The sequence below is a fragment of the Xiphias gladius genome, chromosome 16, assembly GCF_016859285.1.
Source record: "Xiphias gladius isolate SHS-SW01 ecotype Sanya breed wild chromosome 16, ASM1685928v1, whole genome shotgun sequence".
NCBI lineage: Eukaryota > Metazoa > Chordata > Actinopteri > Istiophoriformes > Xiphiidae > Xiphias > Xiphias gladius.
This window is the reverse complement of record NC_053415.1, coordinates 29,129,989-29,151,685: the sequence shown is the minus strand read 5'-3', so window position 1 is coordinate 29,151,685 and position 21,697 is coordinate 29,129,989. Positions and strand designations below refer to the sequence as shown.

Genomic DNA, 21,697 nt, shown 5'->3' with positions numbered 1-21,697 from the left:
GTGGCACTAGAGGAGAGGTTATGGGGTTATTCAAAATTAAGAGTTTATTTTATGGGTCTTGTATTTCCTAATATTTTTATTCAATAATAAAAAGTTAAAATAGTATAGAATTTTTTTGGAAAATAACAATATAATTTTGTACCTGAGAAAAAGTAAGCGTATTTATTTATACTTTTGACTAATGAGAATTTCTATCAACTTCAACATCTTCATTATCATCCTGATGAAAATCTGGTTTGCAGATAGGTATTAACACACAGGTTGCAGGAATGCAGCAGTGACAGTGATCAAGAGATTAAACGATTAGTCAACTAATCAATCAAAAGAAAAAAATTAATCTGACTATTTCAATAATTGTTCAACTGCTTAAGTAATTTTTCATGGAAAAATGCTGAAACGCTTATAGTGTTTCTCAGTTTTATGTCAGAGTAAACTGAATGTCACCTGAGACTAAGATCTTGTGATTAGAATTTTACACAATTTCCTCCTGTTTTACAGAAAAAAACGATTAATAAAACAAAATAATGAAAATAAGCATTACCTGCAGCTCTACAATGAACAAAAATACTCAATACTCAAGCATTTGAAAAAAAAAAATCAAAAGTACAGTTTATACAAAAACTACCACTTTATGAAAGTAGAGTAGTTTCAGAAGTTCCATCCAAACATTTCAGAGCAGAGCATTAATGTAAAGACAGAAGGACATAGTGTTACCGTTTATGTAAACATCCTGTAATTAAGTTTTATTTGGTGTTTCTCATATTGTGAATTACAATGGTCCTTTGTGTCTTCAGTTCTGTTTACCTGGTATTTTTAACCACTAAAATTATTATTAATAGGTGACTTTGATGATTATTAGTCTGCCAGTAAAAATGTTACCTTCCCCCTGATCCTACCCTACAGAGGCTCAGTCCCATCCAGAAAAATTAACAAAGACTAAAGAAATATGGTGGAGGTGTGATGTGTTAGTAGTATATCAGTGGATTAATGTTTACCTGCCCCCTCGTCCTATCCTGCGGCGGCTCAGTCCCATCCAATGAGGAGGCAGAGACAGTTCAGTCAGAGAGTGACGGAGGCACAGAGGGAGGAGCTCTGGATGACTGTCTCCCGCCATCTGCTCCGAATGAGGCTTTAGAAACAAACAAACATGTAGAGCAGAGTTTAATTCATGGTTGTGAAAACAACTGATTCATGAGTAAGTTCTGCAGAAGACAGGTTCACATTTTTCTTTCCAAGTCTGTCTTAAAACAACAGTCATGTGTCCATATGGACATGTAAATAGGCTTTTCTTGCCATCATCAGTCCTCCTGTTCATATTGGACATTGACAGATTTATAATGAGCTTCCAATCTAAGTGATGGGGGCAAGACCAAAGTCCTTGTTCTGTGTAAATATATATTCTACAGTTTATCTGGAATTAATGCAAGGTTTCAGCAGTCTGAGTTAGACACATCTAGTGAATATTTTCTAAAGTCACTGTCAAGGATATAAAATTCCTTGTTTCCCTTGACAGCCTTTGCCTGCTGAGCTGCAGTGGTAAGACAGTAAAAAAAAAAAAAATAGACAGTAAGGGTGTTAACCAACAACTGGATATGTTGCAACCTGTATGAAAATACAGGGTTGACAAACGGTAAAAAGCTTCTTAACTTTCTTATATGCATATACTTCATTTACTCGTCTGTATCCTGTTCATACCCGTCTCTGTGCTGCTGTTGTGATACAATAAAGATCATAAATGAAGTTTTATCTTATGTTAGTGACATCTTTTAGTAGTGCATTATATTTTATAAACCAGTAACATGTTCTTTCTGTAAACTGCAGCCATCTGATAAATGTAGTGCAGAAGAAGTACAGTCCAGACCGTAAATATTTGGATATACATGTATAGTAACAAAGTAAATTACTGAGTAAATGTATTTTTCACTGCTGTCAGTAGCATTGATTATTGATCTAATATTATACAAACCAGATTTTGTGGTATCTCCGTGCTTTACTGGAAGACATAAATGAAAGATGAGAAACTCACAGAGAGATATTGACATCCAGCTTTCCTCCTGAAGACAAAAACTCCATCAGGATTATTCTCTTCATCAGGTGAGGACGGAGGAGACTGAGGAGACATAAATACAATCAAATTTAGTAAAAGGTGTAAAAGAAGTAAAGATGTTATATCACAACTGGATTGTGTTAGTTTGCTATGGAGTATTTCTTCAGTATAATAACAAGATGATCAGACAGATGTGATGCTGACCAGCGGTGGTGGTGGACAGTCGTCCTCTCCTGAGCTGTGGAAGTCATACTGTTTGATATCGGCCTGGTTGACGGTGTAGGGACCGGGGGGTCGACCAGGACGTCTCTGCGGAGGACATAATCTGTCCCGTCTGATGTTCTTCTTCTTCGTTCTGAGCAGGTCGAAGGGAGGCTCTTCTCTAATGGACTCCTGCTTCTTCTGCATCTGAAACAGAAGAAATACATACTGAATAAACTAAGGGAGAGAAATCCTGAAACCTTAGATCGGTGTGGAGTACTGAGGAGACTAAAGCCTTCCTCACATTAATACACAAAACAAACAGAAATGTCAGATTTCCATCATGTTTTCCACATGGTTTCTGCAGTGGATTCATGGTACCGCCTAGAGAATTAGTTTCAACCAACCAATCAGCTCATATTCACACAACAGGACTGGATTGATACAAGACTTCACTTACATTTTTCATTCAACATTTTCTTTAAATTTGGTTTAAATAATGAGCTACAGTTGTATGGAAACTTGGCAAATGACTGCTCAACATTAAAACATACCTATGACTCTGGTTTTATATTACTGTCAGAAACTGAAATAAAACTATGAAAAACACATGGTTTTTAACATTTTCATCTACGGAAAACCTACCAAAAACTTTTCAGAAGAACCTTTAGGGAAGAAAGAAAGTTTTATATAAATACTTAACCATTAAACAGCCCTATTTTTAATTTTCAAGAGGATCGACACCATTTTTGTGGCCCAGAACATGTTTTCCATGTTTTTTTGGAGAACAAAAACTGTCATAGACCAATTTTTCCCAGAAAACAGACAATCTGTAGGCTTCTTTATGTAAAAGCCAGAAGCTGATATAAGTCAAATAAATGATCAGATTAGCAGTCGGGAAAAACAAAGTAAACAATTCATTTTAGACTGATCCCTTGTGTAGAACTGCCAGCAGGGTTTTGGTCAGATAAACTGTAACTGGTCTGATAATCACGAGTGTTTGGGCATAAGATAAAATAACTAAAATCGCCAACATGAATCATCTGTGATGCCTTATTTACTAAATCAACAATGCGTCTGGATTTAATTAACATTTTGACAGCAGTCAGTCTAAGATGATTGACATACAATCTGTAGGGAAAACTCAGATTTGTGATCTGACCAACGAAAGGGCTGATATTTGGACAATTAAAGTTTCTCAGGTCTGAGCTGGGTTTTATCTGGATAGGTGAATTGACAAGTGTAAATGTGTCCACCTATCGTCACCAGAGATAACACCTGATCGACAAACACAAACAGATCTCAGATATGTGTCTGACAGTGTGAGTCAGCTCATCACGTAGAGTCGTGACAGTCCAGTAACCTGTGTTCACATAATATAACAGTTCACATCACAGGACAGTCAGGACTTTAAACTACCTCATGTTTCATCAGTTTTATTGTCCAATTGAAAAGAACCTTTTTGTACTCCATTTTCTCAATAAAGGCCTTTTACACATCATGCCGAGGTAGCTCAGTTGTGAAGGTTAAAGGCGGTTTATTAGGGAGAGGTATGGTCATGGATGGAGGGATTATCTTCAGACTGGTTTTTAATTTTCACAGAATACCTATCTGGTGAAAATTGAATACCTAGCTTTCAAGTGAAATATCAACTTTGAACTCCAAAAACATCATCAGGTCGATCATGTTTGACGAGTTGGTTCGAATAGTTATTTTGTTTGACAGACGAGAAACAGGAAATTAAACCTGTTCAACTTTAATACCTGACGACAGAAACAATGAAAGGTCTGTTTTGTTATTCTGTTTTTGAAAGTCAAAAAAACACACAGACAGATGAGTAAAGGATCAGACAGATGTACAGTTAGGTACATAAGTATTTGGACAGTGACACAATTTTTGTAATTTTGCCTCTCTGCACTACCACAACGGATTTGAAATGAAGTCATCAAGATGTGATTGAAGTGTAGACTTTCAGCTTTAATTCAATAGGTTTAAGAAGAATATCACATTAACCATTTAGGTTAATGTGATATTTAAAGCTGAATTAAAGCTTAAAGTCTACACTTCAATCACATTTTGATGGCTTCGTTTCAAATCCTTTGTGGTGGTATGCAGAGGCAAAATTACTAAAATTGCATCACTGTCCAAATACTTATGTACCTAACTGTATACAAAGAGTCAGTACCTTGATCTTGATGTCAGTTTTGTATCTGTTCCCATTGTTCAGAGTAACTGGAGTGCTGTACACTGGTTTCTCCATGAGAGGCAGCGAAACCTCTCTAAGGATGTCTCCACTGAAGTCTCCCATTTGATACCTGAACACAGGAAACATCAACACAAAATCAGGACTGATTCAACTAATAACATCCATCATTTAAAACCTTCAGAGCCAATCATGGACAGTTTCAAGGTCTGTTGCAATACACTACTTGAGGTCTGAGGTTGCACTTACGTACACATTAATGCACCGCAGGTAGTAGACAGGGGCGTCTAGTGTCTATAAAATACTAACACAGAGAACCCTTTACCTGCACATGATGCAAACTTCCTAACATCTCTTTGAAGCTGTGTTCAGAACTAAATGTCTCCCACAATGCACCACGGTCTACTAGATACAAAGAAGCAGAAGTTTATAACATGTTTGAATCAGTGTGAATATTATTTATTTCCAAACAGTACATAACAATCTGTTCTTCTTAATGACAATGATTAACGTTGCATATCTGACACTGTCAACACCAATGTTAAACATGTCCTTTTATGAAACACTTTGAGAAATATTCCATACTTAAACATTTTATCAGGCAGAAACCATGAAAATAAAATCATGTTCTGTCTCTTCTGTGTACAGGAGACAGACATGCCTGTAGATTACTCAATTTAAAGGATAATTCTGGTTTATTTCAACTTTGTGTATTTACATAAATATCACTATCTTGTCTTTATGGGAAGTGCTAACTTTGCAATCGAAACCTGCATTGTTGAGATTTGGGGAAAGAAGGATCCGTGCAAAACAGCATATCTTGGGTCAACCAGCATGAGCATTCTACAGCTTTTTTTTTTTAAGTTACTTTTTTTTTCGTCAGTGAAATCATACTCATTTCAGGCACACAGAAGTCTTAACTTCGCCCCTACCCCAGTCTAAATAGGACGAAAAGCATTCATGTTTTCTTCCAGGTGATTTTGAAGTTCTCCATGCATTCTAAACACAAGGTATATATATATTGTGTGTTAGCAGGTTATCTAATATTACTGTCATGTCTTTCTTTTGGCAAGAAATGTATTTTAATTGGCGAAGGCTTTTTCCTAGAACGGCTTTAGAGAGTCAGAAGAGGTATTATAAAGAGCAACAAAGTCCACATATCAAGCAGGTCGTGGTGGATGAATGGGTCAAATACAGGACTTTCACCCAGGAGACTGGAGTTCATGCCCTGTTTTATGGTTTGACTTAGTAACTTATTATTTCAGTTTTTTTTTTTTTTATTTTACATGTGACAAAAGCCAAAAAAAGTTATTAAATAAAAATAAAGAAAAAACTGAAAATGAACAAACTGACGTGTGCAGATAAATTATGCAGGGTGATTGGGTCAGCCCGCAAGTTGCCCTGAATGTAGACCCATTCATTTCTGTGTTTATTTTCAATCAGACTCAAAAGACAAGCGTTTGAAATTATTAATGTAAAAACCTGGTCCATTTGGAAAGCTGGAGGAAAGTCATGCTGGTTGCCCAAATAGAGGTTGTTTTGCATGATTCCTTGTTTCCCCGAATCTCAACAATGGATGTGGGGAGTACAAAGTTAGCATTACCCATTTCCCATATTTATGGGAAATACACCAAGTTGAAATAAACCAGAATTATCCTTTAATATCTTTATGAATTGTATTTAATCAGTTTACTGTCATGTGATACTACTGATAATACTGTATGGTTGTAATTTGTCTGAGCTGGATTGTGTCATTTCCAGTTTTTGATCTAAATTTTTCACAGTTTTCAATCAATTTTATTGCTTTATGACTGGCTTCTGTAAAGCTCTTTGTAATCACTAATTTTGATTAGGTGCTATATAAATAAACTTTTTTATTATTCTTACTATATTATAAAATGGCTTGATTGTCTTTCCAATGTAGCGTCGTTTTTCCCAGGGTGGTGACTGATTGTTGGAGCAGTTGATACCAGCTCAGAACAGTCAGTGTGGTTCTCTTGTCAGCAGGTGAAAAGACATCTCACCATTAAAAATTGACTACACTTATTTAGAACATTTAACCTTTATGACATAATTAAAACATGAAACATGTCCTACAGGATGTGATGGAGAGAGTTCTTTGTTAAAAAGTAGAATCCTTTACATACATTAGAGTGTTAGTGTTTTCATGTGAGATGCCACTGCAGTGATGGAAACTTATTTAGGCTACTTCATTTCATTTACATTTTTCATCCAGAGATGTACTGAATGTGTAGAGTTTATCAACATTTCTAAATCTCCTCCCTTGTCCTCCCCCATCCTCACCTCTTCTCCACAACCTCCAGGGTGAGGTGCAACAGCTCCCTCTTGGACTTTTCTCTCCTCTTGATCATCTCCAGGATGGTGACAGTCCGACTGAACTCTCTCCTCAGTCTCAGCATCTTCTCATACGACGCCTCGTCATTCTTACGGTTCTGAGGAAGTCAGAGACAAAAACATCATCTATTCGTGAACTCTTGCAGTCTGTGTTTTTTTTTGTTAAACTGAAGATAAAAGTGCCAACTGACCTTCCTGGTCTGCATCTTCTCAGTCCTCCGTCTGAAGGCCACGTAGGCATCATTGTTGGTGGATCCATCTCTCTTCTCCTGTTTGATGTAAGGAATCAGTGACGGACCCCGGCAGTTCTTCCTCTTCCTCACCCAGTAATCATATACCGACTTCAGCAGGTAGTCATCCTCATTCAGCAGCAGCTTCGCCTCTGATGGAGAGATCAGCTGAAACCAGAACCAAAATCAGAACACACCAAGAGTATTTTTTAAACCTCTCTGACATTCTGTCCATCACCAGCTAGTGACTTCAGAGTTGCAAGAATTAGTCAATCAGCAACTATTCCGATGATCGAGTAATCGTTCCAGTCATTTTTCCAAACAAAATAAACAAAGTATTTTCTGGTTTCAGCTTCTCCGATGTAAGAATTTTCTTTATTTATTTATTTATTTATGATAGCAAATTAAATTGCTTTGTTTTTTTCACTGTTTTGTAACATTTGACAGACTAATTGATAAACTGATAAAATAATCAGCTATAATGAAACACAGCCAGACAACACATGAAAGATGAACTACCACAAACAACATTAACACTAACACACAAACTAACATGTTTGAATAACACATCAGTAGAGCTGACACTCAATCTAAAAACAATATATTAATACATTCATCAATAATCATAGACCAGGAAGTTACAAAGGCAATAAATAGGAAACCTTTGTGTTCAGAGTTACCTGGTGTGTGTGTGTGTTACCTGGTGTGTGCGTGTGTGTGCGAGTGACCTGGTGTGTGTGTGTGTGTGTGTGACCTGGTGTGTGTGACCTGGTGTGTGTGTGTGACCTGGTGTGTGTGTGTGTGTGTGAGTGACCTGGTGTGTGTGTGTGTGCGCGTGTGTTACCTGGTGTGTGTGTGTGACCTGGTGTGTGTGTGAGTGTGTGACCTGGTGTGTGTGTGAGTGACCTGGTGTGTGTGTGTGTGTGACCTGGTGTGTGTGTGTTACCTGGTGTGTGTGTGTGTGTGTGTGTGTGTTACCTGGTGTGTGTGTGTGTGTGTGTGTGTGTGTGTTACCTGGTGTGTGTGTGTGTGTGTGTGTGTGTGTGTGTTACCTGGTGTGTGTGTGTGTGTGTGTGTGTGTGTGTTACCTGGTGTGTGTGTGTGTGTGTGTGTGTGTGTTACCTGGTGTGTGTGTGTGTGTGTGTGTGTGTGTTACCTGGTGTGTGTGTGTGTGTGTGGTGTGTGTGTGTGTGTTACCTGGTGTGTGTGTGTGTGTGTGTGTGTGTGTGTGTTACCTGGTGTGTGTGTGTGTGTGTGTGTGTGTGTGTTACCTGGTGTGTGTGTGTGTGTGTGTGTGTGTGTGTGTGTTACCTGGTGTGTGTGTGTGTGTGTGTGTGTGTGTGTTGTGTGTGTGTGTGTGTGTGTGTGTGTGTGTGTGTGTGTTACCTGGTGTGTGTGTGTGTGTGTGTGTGTGTGTTACCTGGTGTGTGTGTGTGTGTGTGTGTGTGTGTTACCTGGTGTGTGTGTGTGTGTGTGTGTGTTACCTGGTGTGTGTGTGTGTGTGTGTGTGTGTGTGTGTGTGTGTGTGTGTGTGTGTGTGTGTGTTACCTGGTGTGTGTGTGTGTGTGTGTGTGTGTGTGTGTTACCTGGTGTGTGTGTGTGTGTGTGTGTGTGTGTTACCTGGTGTGTGTGTGTGTGTGTGTGTGTTACCTGGTGTGTGTGTGTGTGTGTGTGTGTGTTACCTGGTGTGTGTGTGTGTGTGTGTGTGTGTTACCTGGTGTGTGTGTGTGTGTGTGTGTGTGTGTGTGTTACCTGGTGTGTGTGTGTGTGTGTGTGTGTGTGTGTGTGTGTGTGTGTGTGTGTGTGTTACCTGGTGTGTGTGTGTGTGTGTGTGTGTGTGTGTGTTACCTGGTGTGTGTGTGTGTGTGTGTGTGTGTGTTACCTGGTGTGTGTGTGTGTGTGTTACCTGGTGTGTGTGTGTGTGTGTGTGTTACCTGGTGTGTGTGTGTGTGTTACCTGGTGTGTGTGTGTGTGTGTGTGTGTGTGTTACCTGGTGTGTGTGTGTGTGTGTGTGTTACCTGGTGTGTGTGTGTGTGTGTGTGTGTGTGTTACCTGGTGTGTGTGTGTGTGTGTGTGTGTGTGTTACCGTGTGTGTGTGTGTGTGTGTGTTACCGTGTGTGTGTGTGTGTGTGTGTGTTACCTGGTGTGTGTGTTACCTGGTGTGTGTGTGTGTGTTACCTGTGTGTGTGTGTGTTACCTGTGTGTGTGTGTGTGTGTTACCTGGTGTGTGTGTGTGTGTGTGTTACCTGGTGTGTGTGTGTGTGTGTGTGTTACCTGGTGTGTGTGTGTGTGTGTGTTACCTGGTGTGTGTGTGTGTGTGTGTTACCTGGTGTGTGTGTGTGTGTGTGTGTGTGTGTGTGTGTGTGTGTGTGTGTGTTACCTGGTGTGTGTGTGTGTGTGTGTTACCTGGTGTGTGTGTGTGTGTGTGTGTGTGTGTGTGTGTGTGTGTGTGTGTGTGTTACCTGGTGTGTGTGTGTGTGTGTGTGTGTTCAGTGTTACCTGGTGTGTGCTGGCCTTCTCCAATCGGTCCACCATGATCTCAAACTGCAAAGGTCTGATCTCCATCTTTCTGTTCAGTCTGTTGAGCAGCGTCTCGTCCTCTGAGTCCATGTCGTAGTCCGGGTGTTCCAGGTCTAGACCCAGAGCTGCATGATAACAGAGAGTACATGGATTACATATTGATTTTAGTACACACAATAGATACATACTGATGTTAGTACACACAGTACGGACATACTGATGTTAGTAGTAACAGTACATAGTACTGATATCAGTGCACCGATCTGAGAAACACAAGCTAACAGCTGTCTGCAGATCTAAGGCTGATGTTTCATTAACACAAACAGTGCAGATGAATTAGTCAGAGGACTGTCAGTTTCTGTGCTGTCTGTACTCACGGTGATCTTTACAGTGGATGTCTGTACTTACGTGAAACATTTACTGACAGTCCATGTGTAGCTGTATGGGACAGCTTTTATGTTTCTAAAATATACAGAATGTAAGTGTCACAGGATTTTTTATTATTCTGCTCAAATGTTTTGCACATGTAGATGTAAAAAGACTAGGTCAAAACCTAGTATGTTGCTGGACCATCCTTTATCTGTTTGCTTCTCTCGTACTCCATGTGCTCACATATACAGTATTTTAATAAAGCAAAATTAAAATCCTAATTTTAACCGAGACGATGCCTGACAAAATCACCACACATAAATTAAAGACAACGGCTGTGCTGTGATTTTGGCTAAATTTACTTGTAAAATGATCACTCAGAGGGAAATTAGAAGCACATTCACATCTTTGCAACTGCCGTGCGGTCAGCTGACTGAGACGGATAGAGAGATGTGCCTGCGGAGGGAAATTCCAACCGCAATACTGGCGACTATCTTCGATAGAAAGTACCTAATGGTTGTGCAAAAAGTAGCCAGATTTTTCACTAGGTGCTTTTGTGAAGACAACTCGCTAACGGGGTCTGAAAAGTCGGTAAATCTAATTACAAAAGCACTAAGTTGGCAACACTGCCGGTATACGACCCCCTGATGAGGCAACAGAGACTGTTCACACCAATTCATTTTGAAAGTGCAACAGACAATGGGGAAACTCGAACATTCGGCCCGCCGACCAATGGTGTAACGTCAGCACCCAGTCACGTCGCATTCGACTTAACAATGGTGTAACTCTATCTATCTATCACTCACTCACTCACTCACTAACTAACACTCACTCACTTACGTTTAAAAGGGCTTGCCCCACTGTTACAGTCCAGCCAAAAATACAAATGTGTCATGTTTTAGTTGTTTTGCATTTGCAGAGTAAAATAAATCCTGGTCCACTGTTTTATAGCCAGGAAATGGGTTTACATTCTAGCCGATAATATGACTTGACAAATTATCGGCTAAACTTTTATAATCAAGGAATCACCAGTGTTGTTCACTTGTTGAATATAGCAAAAAAATTTAAGCTCACAGGATAAATTCTGAGAAGCGTTTTAACACTAGTATTTATGTTCTGTAACTGAATCATCAAGAATTCTGGATTTTGTGAATCAAAATATAACTGTACACACTGCTGATTCTGATCCACATTTCTTATGAACACATTAGATTAGTGACAGTTTAAAATGTTTCCTTTTCACATCAGTGAACAAAGGATAACAAAAGCAGACACTTTAAACATGGAAGACATAATGTCAGCACACTGTGATAATACTGGTACTGAAAAAATGGTGAGGCCAAAAAGAAAATGGGGTCATGAAAATAAACTCCCCCACCATGAAACATTTTGGATCTATTTTCTTAATATTTTGTCTTCCAGTGGTCTTAATGAGGTGTTTCATATTAATCTCTGGCAAGTTATATAAAAAACTGGCAATTCAGAGTCGACTGGTAGAATTCCGTTTCAGGGAGAATCCAGTTACAGCGGGTGTAGTCCAGAATACCATTGGTATTTGTACACACAGTATAGTCAGATGCAGTGAATATGCAGTACAGACTTAGTCAGACACTGTACAGACATAGTACGGGTGTAGGTCAGTACTAAGTAATACTTACGCTGTATGTGGATGAGCTGTTTGGGAACTTTGACCTCTCCTTTGTACAGCCGGTCGTAGTAGGTGGTGTTACTCTCTGCTTCGGGTACAGGGATCACCATGTTCTCCTTCTTCTCCCTGAACACTTGCTGGGCTGAGATTGCCCTCTGCAGGTGGTGCTCCTGAAACACAACCAGAAACACACATCAACACTATCTGTACAGAACCATGTCCTGTTCAATCTGGTCCGCAGGGGTGGAACTTAATGATCACAACAAAGAAGAGAAGCGCAGTCAGTCCTCTCACAGGCTGCAGCTCTGTTTAAAACGTTGTCTGAATGAATGATAATCACTCTCTTCAAACTCTCACAGTGAATCCACTGATCAATTTTATCACCAGTTTCATAATTTACATCAGCAAGACGAATTAGGTTAACCCTTAGATTTACTTGCATTTCTGTATAAATTTGTCTTAAATTACGGTCGGGTCTTTATCTAAGTTACAATAATGAACAACCACAATCTGTTTTAAATAACAACACACAAATCTGTGTATTGTTCTTTTCCATTTTTAAAACATCATTCAAGAATTCACAATGTAAGTTGGAAAAAGTATGTGAACCTCTCGGATAACGACATACACAAAAGCTAATTGGAGTCAGGAGTTAGCAAACCTGGAGTCCAGTCAATGAAACCAGACTGGAGGTGTGGGTTAGAGCTACTTTACACTCAAACATTTTGAGTTGAGCTGTTCATAAGAAGCATCTGCTGATGTGAACCATGCACTGCAAAAACGATCTCTTTTAGGATCTCTTTTAATTTAGGATGAAGAATTTTGATTTTCATAAAGCTGAAGGATTACAGAGTCATCTTAAAGAGTTTAGATATTCATCAGTCCACAGTCAAATTTTTGATAAATGGAGATGATTAAGTTCTGTGGCTACTCTCCCAAGAAGCGCCCAGCTAAGACGACTCCAAAGGCACAAAGCAGAATGATCAGTGAGGTAAATAAAAAGCCCAAAGCAACAGCTAAGGTATTAAAGGAATCATTGAGAGCTGCTTAACATTTCTGTTCATGAGTTTAACATACGCAAATCATGGTGCATGGAGTCCATGGCAGGACACCACAGAGGAAGTTGCTGCTCTCCAAAAAAACATCACCGAACTCCAGAGCAAACAGCAATGCATACCAACATGCAAACATCCTCCCAGAATGGTAGTACAGTAGCGGGAGAGTCATGATTTGGGGCTTTGCGGCCTCTGGGCCTGGCCAGCTCAACATCATCGAGGGGGAAATGAATTCCCAAAGTTATCAAGGTATCTGACAGGATAATGTCAGGGTGGCTGTCACCAGCTGAAGATCAGTAAAAACTGGGTGATGCAGCAGGACAATGGCCTTAAACACTGAAGTAATTCTACTACAGCATGACTTCAAACAAAGAAAATCCACCTTCTGGAGTGGGCCAGTCAGAGCCCAGACCTTAACCCAACAGAGATGCTGTGAAATAAGCTTAGAGAGCCGTACATACCAAACATCCTGAGAATATGTCTGAGCTGAAGCAGCTCTGTAGAAGAATGGTCCAACATTCCTCCTGAACGTTGTGTAGGTCTGATCCACAGCTACTGGAGAGTTTTTTTTAGGTTAGTGTTGCCAAAGGAGGTTTAACCAATTATTGATTCAGGGATTGACTTGCTTTTTCCACCAGCATTGTGAATGTTTAATGTGTGTGTTGAATAAAGACATGTAAAATTATAACTGTCTTATTAGCTTAAGCACATTGTGTTTGACTATACTTTGGACTTAGATGATCTTGTAAAATTTTATGACCAATTAATGCAGAAAACCAGGTAATTCAAAGGGTTCACTGACATTTTCTTGCCACCGTATTAGAGAATTCTACTGCTGTTTTATAACATCTGACAGTGACCTGTTAAATTTTATCATCAGTCTTAATTATATTTTCCGAAGCAGATACACTAAACATAACCAGGACAGAATCTGTGAACCTGTTCAGACTGGGAATCTGGAAGATTTCTGGATTTATCTGTCTGTCGCTGTAATTTAGCTGACAGATATATGTCAGCTGATTCGCTGCTGAAGAACAGCACTGTCCTGGAAAATAGTTTCAAAGCACCGCAGTTCTTAAAGTGAATATCAAAAGTTCCCAGAAACTTAATGATCCGTGTTTTACAAGCTATACCTGGTTTGTCCGGTAGACTATGAGAAAGAAAAGCCTAATTTACAGTCAAGACCAGAAGTATTGGCACAGTTAAAAGTGTTTTGTTCCTTAGAACATTCAATTTGAAATAAAATAATGGATACTACATTTAAGTGCCAAGTCTCAGCTTTAATTTTGAGACGGTTTACATCAATATAGAAAGAGCTATGCAGGATATATAGCTCTGGAAACACAGTGCCCAAATTTTAGGGGTTCAAAAGTAATTGGACAGCAGTGTGTCGTTTCAATGTTAGTTCATGCACAAAGAAAGCTCACACGTGGCTCAGAGTTGACAGAGCCGCCATTTAGATTGAGGAGTTGTCTGTCAATATGAGGAGTTAAGACCATGCAAGTGAAGAAGATAATGACGCTCAAAAAAAGAAACAAAAAAACAAAAAAAAACAAAAACAATATCTATCAGAGGTTTCAAAAGTAGTTTGTTTGCCAAAATACACAGTTGTGTACATTCTTAAAAAAAAAAAAAAAAAAAAAAAAAAAAACTAGAAAATGGCAAACGAACTGGTAGACCAAGGAACACAAGTCTTGTGGATGAGCAGAAAATTCTTTGCATGGTGAAGAAAAACCCCTTTCTGATTGCACATCAAGTCAAGAATGTTCTCCAGGATGTTGGCATACATGTAGTTGTCAACGATCAAGAGAAGACTTTAAGACCAGAACCTCAGAGGATTAACCACAAGATGCAAAGCCCTGGTAAACCTCAAAAACAGAAAGGCAAGGCTGCAGTTCACAAAAAAAAAAAAAAAAAAAAAAAAAAAAAAAACACACAAGAAAAAACCAGTAGAGTTCTGGAACAGAGTTCTATGGACTGATGAGACAAAAATCAACCTCTATCAAAATTATGGAAAGAGGTAATTGCAGAGAAACAAGGAACAGGCCATGACCTAAAGCCACTGCCTCATCTGTCAAACATTTTGGTGGTTCTGTTATGGTTTGGGCTTGTATGGCAGCCAACTAAACTGGCACAATGGCATTAATTGATGATTTCACTGCTGATGGGAGCAATGGGATGAATGCAGAGTAACACAGGAGCATTTTGTGAGCTCAGATTCAGCCAAATGCATCAAAACTCACGACATTTCATCATTCAGCAGGACAACGCTCCCAAACATACAGTCCTGGGTGAAGTTATTGGCACCCCTGAATTTTAAGTACAGAATTTATAATACATTCATAAATAAATGCGAATTAACCAATTTTTTATAATCAAAATATTTTAATAAAATGTCCAAGGTTACTGAACAACAACAACAAAAAAAGAACTTTCAGATAGTGAAATAAAAAAATACAGACATAAAATGTATGCTCAACACAATTATTGGCACCCTTTTGATAAATTTAAATTAGTTCCTCAAAAACAAACAATCAAATAAGACTCACCTGATCTTAGCTTTCAGTAGTCACATGACCTGAATTAACCAAAGAATTGTGGTTTTACTACATAAAAAGGAGATAATTTTTTCCACTTTCTTTTTCACAATGAGGAAGACAAGAGAGCTGTCAGAGCATCAGAAATGCTATTATCAAAAAACAAACATTCCAAAGGCTACAAGGCAATCGCTAAAGATCTTCAAGTCCCTGTTTCAACAGCTCGTAATATTATCATGAAGCTTCACAGTCATAAAACTGTTAAGACGCTTCCAGGACATGGTGCTACGAAGAAGCTCAATGAGAGAAGTGTGCGAAGGTTGATGAAGAGCTTTAGGCTGACCTGGATCAATCTGGAGTGGTGGTTTCAGCCCGTACCATACGCCGCACACTAAACCAAGTAGGGCCCCACAGGCAAAGGCCAAGGATATCAACATATTTGAAAGAAAGGCACAAAAAGGCAAGACTAATGTTACAAAAACTTTCACAGATAAGCCACAGTCTTTTTAGAATAATGTTCTATGGACAGTTGAAACCAAAGCAGAGTTCTTTGGGAACGCAATGCTTTCAGTTTGTTTATAGGCGATAAAATGAAACCCATAAGGAAAAGAACACCCCACCTACAGTAAAACATGGTGGAGGTTCTATCATGCTGTGGGGCTGCTTTGCTGCCTCTGGTACTGGAGGCATTTAATGTACCAAAGGAATGATGAAATCAGAAGATAACCATGGCATTTTAGAGCGAAATGTGTTACACGATGTTAGAAAACTAGGTTTGAGGCGAAGGTCTTGGGTCTTTCAGAAGCACAACGACCCAAAGCACACATCCAGCAGCACAAAAGAATGATTGAAAAAGAAAAGGTGGACTATTTTAAACTGGCCAGCAATGAGTCTTGACCTAAATCCCATTGAAAACCTTTGGAAAGAGCTGAAATCTGCCATCAGGACTCCTGCAGAGCTAAAAGAACTTGAACACATAGCAATGGAAGAGTGGCAGAAACTACCAGCAGACAGGTGCAAGAAGCTTCTAGATGGCTACAAGAAATGTTTAGAGGCTGTCATTACATTATTTTCTTATGTCAGTTACTCCAGGCACTATGTGTTTAAAGGACTTTATCTCACACACAGCTCTTTCTAAATTGATGTTAACCTATTCAAATTAAAGCTGAGACTGGGCTCTTTATTTTAGTGTCCATTATTTTATTACAACTTGAATGTGCTGAAGCTCAGCACAAACCAAAAGAAAATTTGTAACCGTCCAAATATTTCCAGTCTTTACTGACCTTAAATTTAGTAAGTATTGTGGGTTTTTGACATGGTTGACTCTGCAAAGTGACAGTCACAGTTTTTGCGATTGTAAAGACTAAATAAGTAATCTTAAAATAACTGGCAGATTAAATAATAATGAAAATAATTGTTAGTTGCAGCCCTAATGCAATAATGTGGATTCAATATGTTGATGTGTGCTACGGGCTCTTTTTAGGATTTGTGTTATATTATTTGGTCTCTGTTACAGTACATGTGGACATGTCATTCTTGTCTTTAAATACAGCCTGCTTTTTGTTCAGATAGATGTTTATCTAAATACGACCTCGTAAATCAGAATGTTGCATTGTCAGACATTTAAGTTTGTGGACTAACTCTCATTTCCTTTATATTAGGGTTGAAACAATATGTAAATATGCAATCACTCTGATAATCTTTCACAGCTAAGAGGTCCAGTTTCTTTGGTAGAAATCTCAATGTAAACTGGTTAATGAAGTCCATCTGTGGATTACCACCAGAATTATAACTCTGTTTCTGAACACAGATGACACTGCAGTTGATCAGTCTTTTTTAATCACTGCGTGCCCCACAGGCTGAATGGCAGCAGAAAGGTGGATATCAAAACTCAAGAATTTAAACAGAAACTGTGAGACTAAATATTATGATGTTTGGATGCAATTTGGATAAACTGCATCTTTACCCAGACCCAAAATCCCCTCTGAAATTTGTGAAATTTATCTGTGACACAGTATTATCACAGTACCAGTCTGCAGGCGCTGACATGCACAGGACAGGTCTGTACTGTCCGTGGTGTCACGGCAGAGTAATCGGACTCATGTTGCCGTTACTACCGGCAGCAGACCGAAGCTAATGTAACAATGATTAGCTAGCAGAGAGCAGGGACACAACACGCTCTGCGTCGCCCGTTGCCATGAAAACTACGTAAAAACTTTAACGCCTTAGCCACAGAAATGGCCCATGCCTGATTGGCGCTACGCTAATATCGTAAACTGCACGTATTGTCAACGTAACCAGCGTATATTCGTGTGTGGCCCGCTTTTCGTACAGGGCGTACGGACAGAACTGTACGTAAACACATCGTGAATCCCCCCGTGGCACTGATCTAACGCTAACAGCCACACATTTTAAAATAAAACATGTCCATACCAGCTCTTCTTCTTTCTCCATACCGGTGGGCATCTGCGGGACGGCCCGGTTAATGGACACGCAGTCGGTCAGGTCCGGCAGGTCCCTGTTGCGGTAAACCGGGAGCGGTTTGGCGGCGTCTAGCGCTCGCGCCCGGAACGAGAGTTTACTCATTGTTTGCGCCAAATCAGCGACAATCCGAAGGAACTGCGAATCCCGCCACAAACCCGCACCAATACCGACGTGAATCCGCTCCGGCCGCGACTGTGTCTGCCGCAGTAGAGCTCATCTGTGTCCGCTATTCCGGTAACCGGCAGGAGGACTCATCAGCATGTGGATTTAACGGGACGTAGGGGCCATTTCTCCGGGCTGCTCCGCTCCCTGCGCCGCGGAAAACATGGCGGACATGTCCACAGCAGCGGCTTAGCAATCCCATCAGCCACCGCGGCACTCGTCGAAAAAACACACGCGAGATATGAAGGTGCGCGCGCAGCTCCTGGAGGCAACTTTTTATCAGAAAAAAAGAATCTAATAAAGTTTTTAAAAAGTTCTAGAACTCAGACCGAACTGTGATGGAACTGTTATGTAAACTCTGACAGAACACTAACAGAACCCTGCAGAACTCCGACACATCTGTAACACAGCCCTGCCGAACTGTGGCAGACTGCTGACAGAACTGTGACAGAAACCTGACAGGACCCTGCAGAACTCTGACAGAACTATAACAGAACTGTGACAGAATCCTGACAGATCCCTACAGAACTCCGACAGGACTGTAGCAGAACTCTGACAGAACTGGTTCTGGTTCAACTTTCAGAATACATCAGATCCGACGTCAGTCTGCGCTGCATCCTCAGCACCTCACCCATAACTTCGTTACGTGTTTCATCAGCTGAATATAATCAGGAAATAAAGGAACTACTGTGGGAATAAGCAGATAGATAAACGAATGAGTAGGGAAATGAATTCATATGTACACTAAGTTTGGATAAAGTGGGTCACTTTTTGGCAAATTTGCTCAGGCTCTAACAAATATTCACTCACCTGTGAAATGTTAGGACACTGATCTACATACAATGTATTCACCCTTTTTAAACAACTCACTTTGGTTCCTATTATTAAAATATCAATGATAAAGAACAGTGGAGTTTTATTTAATGACATCATAATCAATTACACCACAATCAACTGATCGTCAATATACTTTTTGAACACAAAAATAATCAAGATAAAGTTTAAATGTCTTTTGCTGAAACACCCTATGAATAAAGAAGATGTGTGAAATAAATGAATACAGAAGTGAATATATACTTAAATCAATAAGTAAATAAAACTAGAATATTCTTCATTTGTTTGATTGCCATTCATCAGTTTATTTATTCCTTCTTGGCCAAATTTAGATGTATTTATTTTAAGAATATTAAATGAATCAGCTGAAAAGAAAACAAAATTGTTCTTCAGTTATACAATGATAAAGCGGTAAGGAAAAGAAGAAAACAATATTTGTCTTTTAAAACCTCAACTAGCAAATATTTTTATGATCAGTTATTCTGCAAATTAGTTTCTCAATTAATCGTTTTGTCTATAAAATTGGAGAAAATATTGAAAGATTAATCGGTTATCAGAGGAGTTGTTGTTTATATCTGTGTCAGTTAATTTGATTAATTGACTAACTGTTTCGGCTCTAATTACTGTATCTTCTAAGTTTCCACCTAAAGCCAACAAGCTTTAAATGACATTTATCCATTCAGTGAAGTCATGTTTGAAATGTGCCATTTAGTGAAAGGATTTTTAAAATATTAACATTGATGTTAGCGCAGGAGTAAAATAATTAAAACAATTTTTCAGGCTCATTAACCTATACAGTTCTTAGAAAATACCTGATGTGAAGTGAGCCTTCTGTAATAACCATTTAGAAACTGTTGCATGTTTTAGTGCTGTGTATAAAGCTCTGAATTCAGTTTAATGTACAGTGGCATGGAAAAAAAGGAAAGGAGCACCATGCAAAAGTTTGAACAACCCAAGAGATCTGAGCTCTCAGATAACTTCTTCCAAGGACCTTAATTAGCTTGTCTGGGCTGTGGCTTGATCACAGTCATCGTTAGGAAAGGCCAAGTGATGCAAATTTCAAAGCTTTATAAATACTCTGTATCCTCAAACCTTGTCCCAACAATCAGCAGCCATGGGCTCCTCTTAGCAGCTGCCTAGCACTCGGAAAATTAAAATAATTGATGCCCACAAATCAGGAGAAGGCCAGAAGATGATGGCAGGGCATTTTCAAGTGGCCGTTTCCTCAGTTTGTAATGTAATTAAGAAATGGCAGTTAACAGGAAAGGTGGAGGTCAAGTTGAGGTCTGGAAGACCCAGAAAACTTACAGAGAGAACTGGTCGTAGGATTGCTAGAAAGGTAAATCAAAACCCCTGTTTTACTGCCAAAGACCTTCAGGAAGATTTAGCAGACCCTGGAGTGGTGGTGCACTGTTCTAATGGGCAGCGAGAACTGCACAAATATGACCTTCATGGAATAGTCATCAGAAGAAAACTTTTTCTGTGTCCTCACCACAAAGTTCAGCATCAGAAGTTTGCAAATCCCAACACGCCTGATGCAATTTGGAAATAAATCCTTTGGACTGATGAAGTGAAGAATGGGAAGAATGGATTCAATTAAATACCAGCAAATCCTGGGAGCAATCATAACATTGTCTATAAATTGCTGAAGATGAAAAGATGATGGCTTCTATAACAGGACAATGATCCTAAACACACCTCAAAATCCTCAATGGACTGCATCAAGAGGGGCAAGCTGAAGGTTTTGCCATGGCCCTCACAGTCCCTCGACCTAAACATCATGGAAAACTTGCGGATAGACCTCAAAAGAGCAGTACATGCCAGATGGACCAAGAATCTCTCAGAACTAGAAGCCTTTCGCAGGAAAAAATGGGCGATAATCCCCCAAAAAGAACTGAAAGACTCTTAGCTGCTACAGAAACCATTTACAAGCCAAATGGGGTGTAACTAAGTACTGACCATGCAGGGTGCCCAAACTTTTGCTTCAGGCCTTTTTCCTTTTTTGTTATTTTGAAACTGTAAAAGATGGAAATAAAAAAGTCATCTTGCTGAAAATATTAAAGAAATGTTTCATCTTTAACTTTATGCCTTTTGGAAATCAGTTCATCTTCTGCTCACTTAACTATTAACAGTTGCAGACATTTTGACCGGGGGAGCCCAACTCTTTTCATTCCACTGCACATTTGTAAGTTTGTGGTCAAATGTGAAAATATGATTTTAAACTTTAATGCCTTTTTATCTCTTACCGGGCAGCTGTGGCTCCGGAGGTAGAGATACTGAACCCCAAATTGCCCCCAATGTATCATCGGTGTGTGAGTGTGTGTGTAGAAAGCGCCTTATGTATAGAAAAGGCCGCTGTATGAATGTGTGTGTGAATGGGTGAATGTGGCGGTAGCTTTGAGTAGTCAATAAGACTAGAAAAGCGCTTTATAAGTGCAGTCCATTTAAATCATTGTGAATCCTCTTATTGCTTAAAGGTTTTCTTACAGATTACTTGCCTTGCCTTTATATTTATTATTTACACGTGTAACAGGAACGAAACGCAGGAAACATTAATTGTTCCTTATTCTGTCCTCTGGGAGGCACTACAGAGCTCTGAACACCAACCAACACAACCAGACATAATAGAACAGTTTGTTTCTACATGCCATCACTCTGATCAGCAATTAACTCGGGCATGTATAGAACCCATTGTAAAATTCTGTAAGACTAACACATCTACTGAACCTACAAACCATATACTGTATATTACAGTTTAGATTTAAAACAATATGCAATAATCATGTACACACTGTATTTAAAGGATAATGGCTTTATATATATATATATATATATATATATATATATGTATATACTGGACACAATCAACTGATTATATAAAGAATCAGTAAAAGTAAAAGTCAGCAGTGAATCATCAAAGATATGTATGATGTCATTTACAAAAAGAGTAACATTAAAAAGATACACACAATATAAGCATTGCAATACATCAAACTGTATGAGTGAGTTGTGTAAGTATTTTTGTGAAAGAAATCCAGCAAAGCAACTCCTG

At 39.2% G+C, this 21,697-nt stretch overlaps 1 protein-coding gene across 2 annotated transcripts in view; it reads right to left on the bottom strand.

Annotated features, from left to right (window-relative positions):
- epc2 (enhancer of polycomb homolog 2 (Drosophila)) overlaps positions 1 to 18,027 on the bottom strand; it is a 28,557-nt gene extending 10,530 nt beyond the window's left edge. Inside the window, exons 1-9 of one of the 2 annotated variants that reach the window (XM_040149068.1) lie at positions 17,599 to 18,027; positions 11,584 to 11,743; positions 9,536 to 9,681; positions 6,998 to 7,204; positions 6,756 to 6,904; positions 4,434 to 4,563; positions 2,252 to 2,455; positions 2,027 to 2,110; positions 996 to 1,129 (exon numbers count right to left, since the gene is read on the bottom strand). In XM_040149068.1, the coding sequence (XP_040005002.1) occupies positions 996 to 1,129; positions 2,027 to 2,110; positions 2,252 to 2,455; positions 4,434 to 4,563; positions 6,756 to 6,904; positions 6,998 to 7,204; positions 9,536 to 9,681; positions 11,584 to 11,743; positions 17,599 to 17,751 (1,367 nt within the window). In that variant the 5' untranslated portion in view covers positions 17,752 to 18,027. The remainder of the gene's footprint in view (positions 1 to 995; positions 1,130 to 2,026; positions 2,111 to 2,251; positions 2,456 to 4,433; positions 4,564 to 6,755; positions 6,905 to 6,997; positions 7,205 to 9,535; positions 9,682 to 11,583; positions 11,744 to 17,598) is intronic. The other variant, XM_040149069.1, reaches the window with a different exon arrangement.
- Positions 18,028 to 21,697: the final 3,670 nt, after the last annotated feature.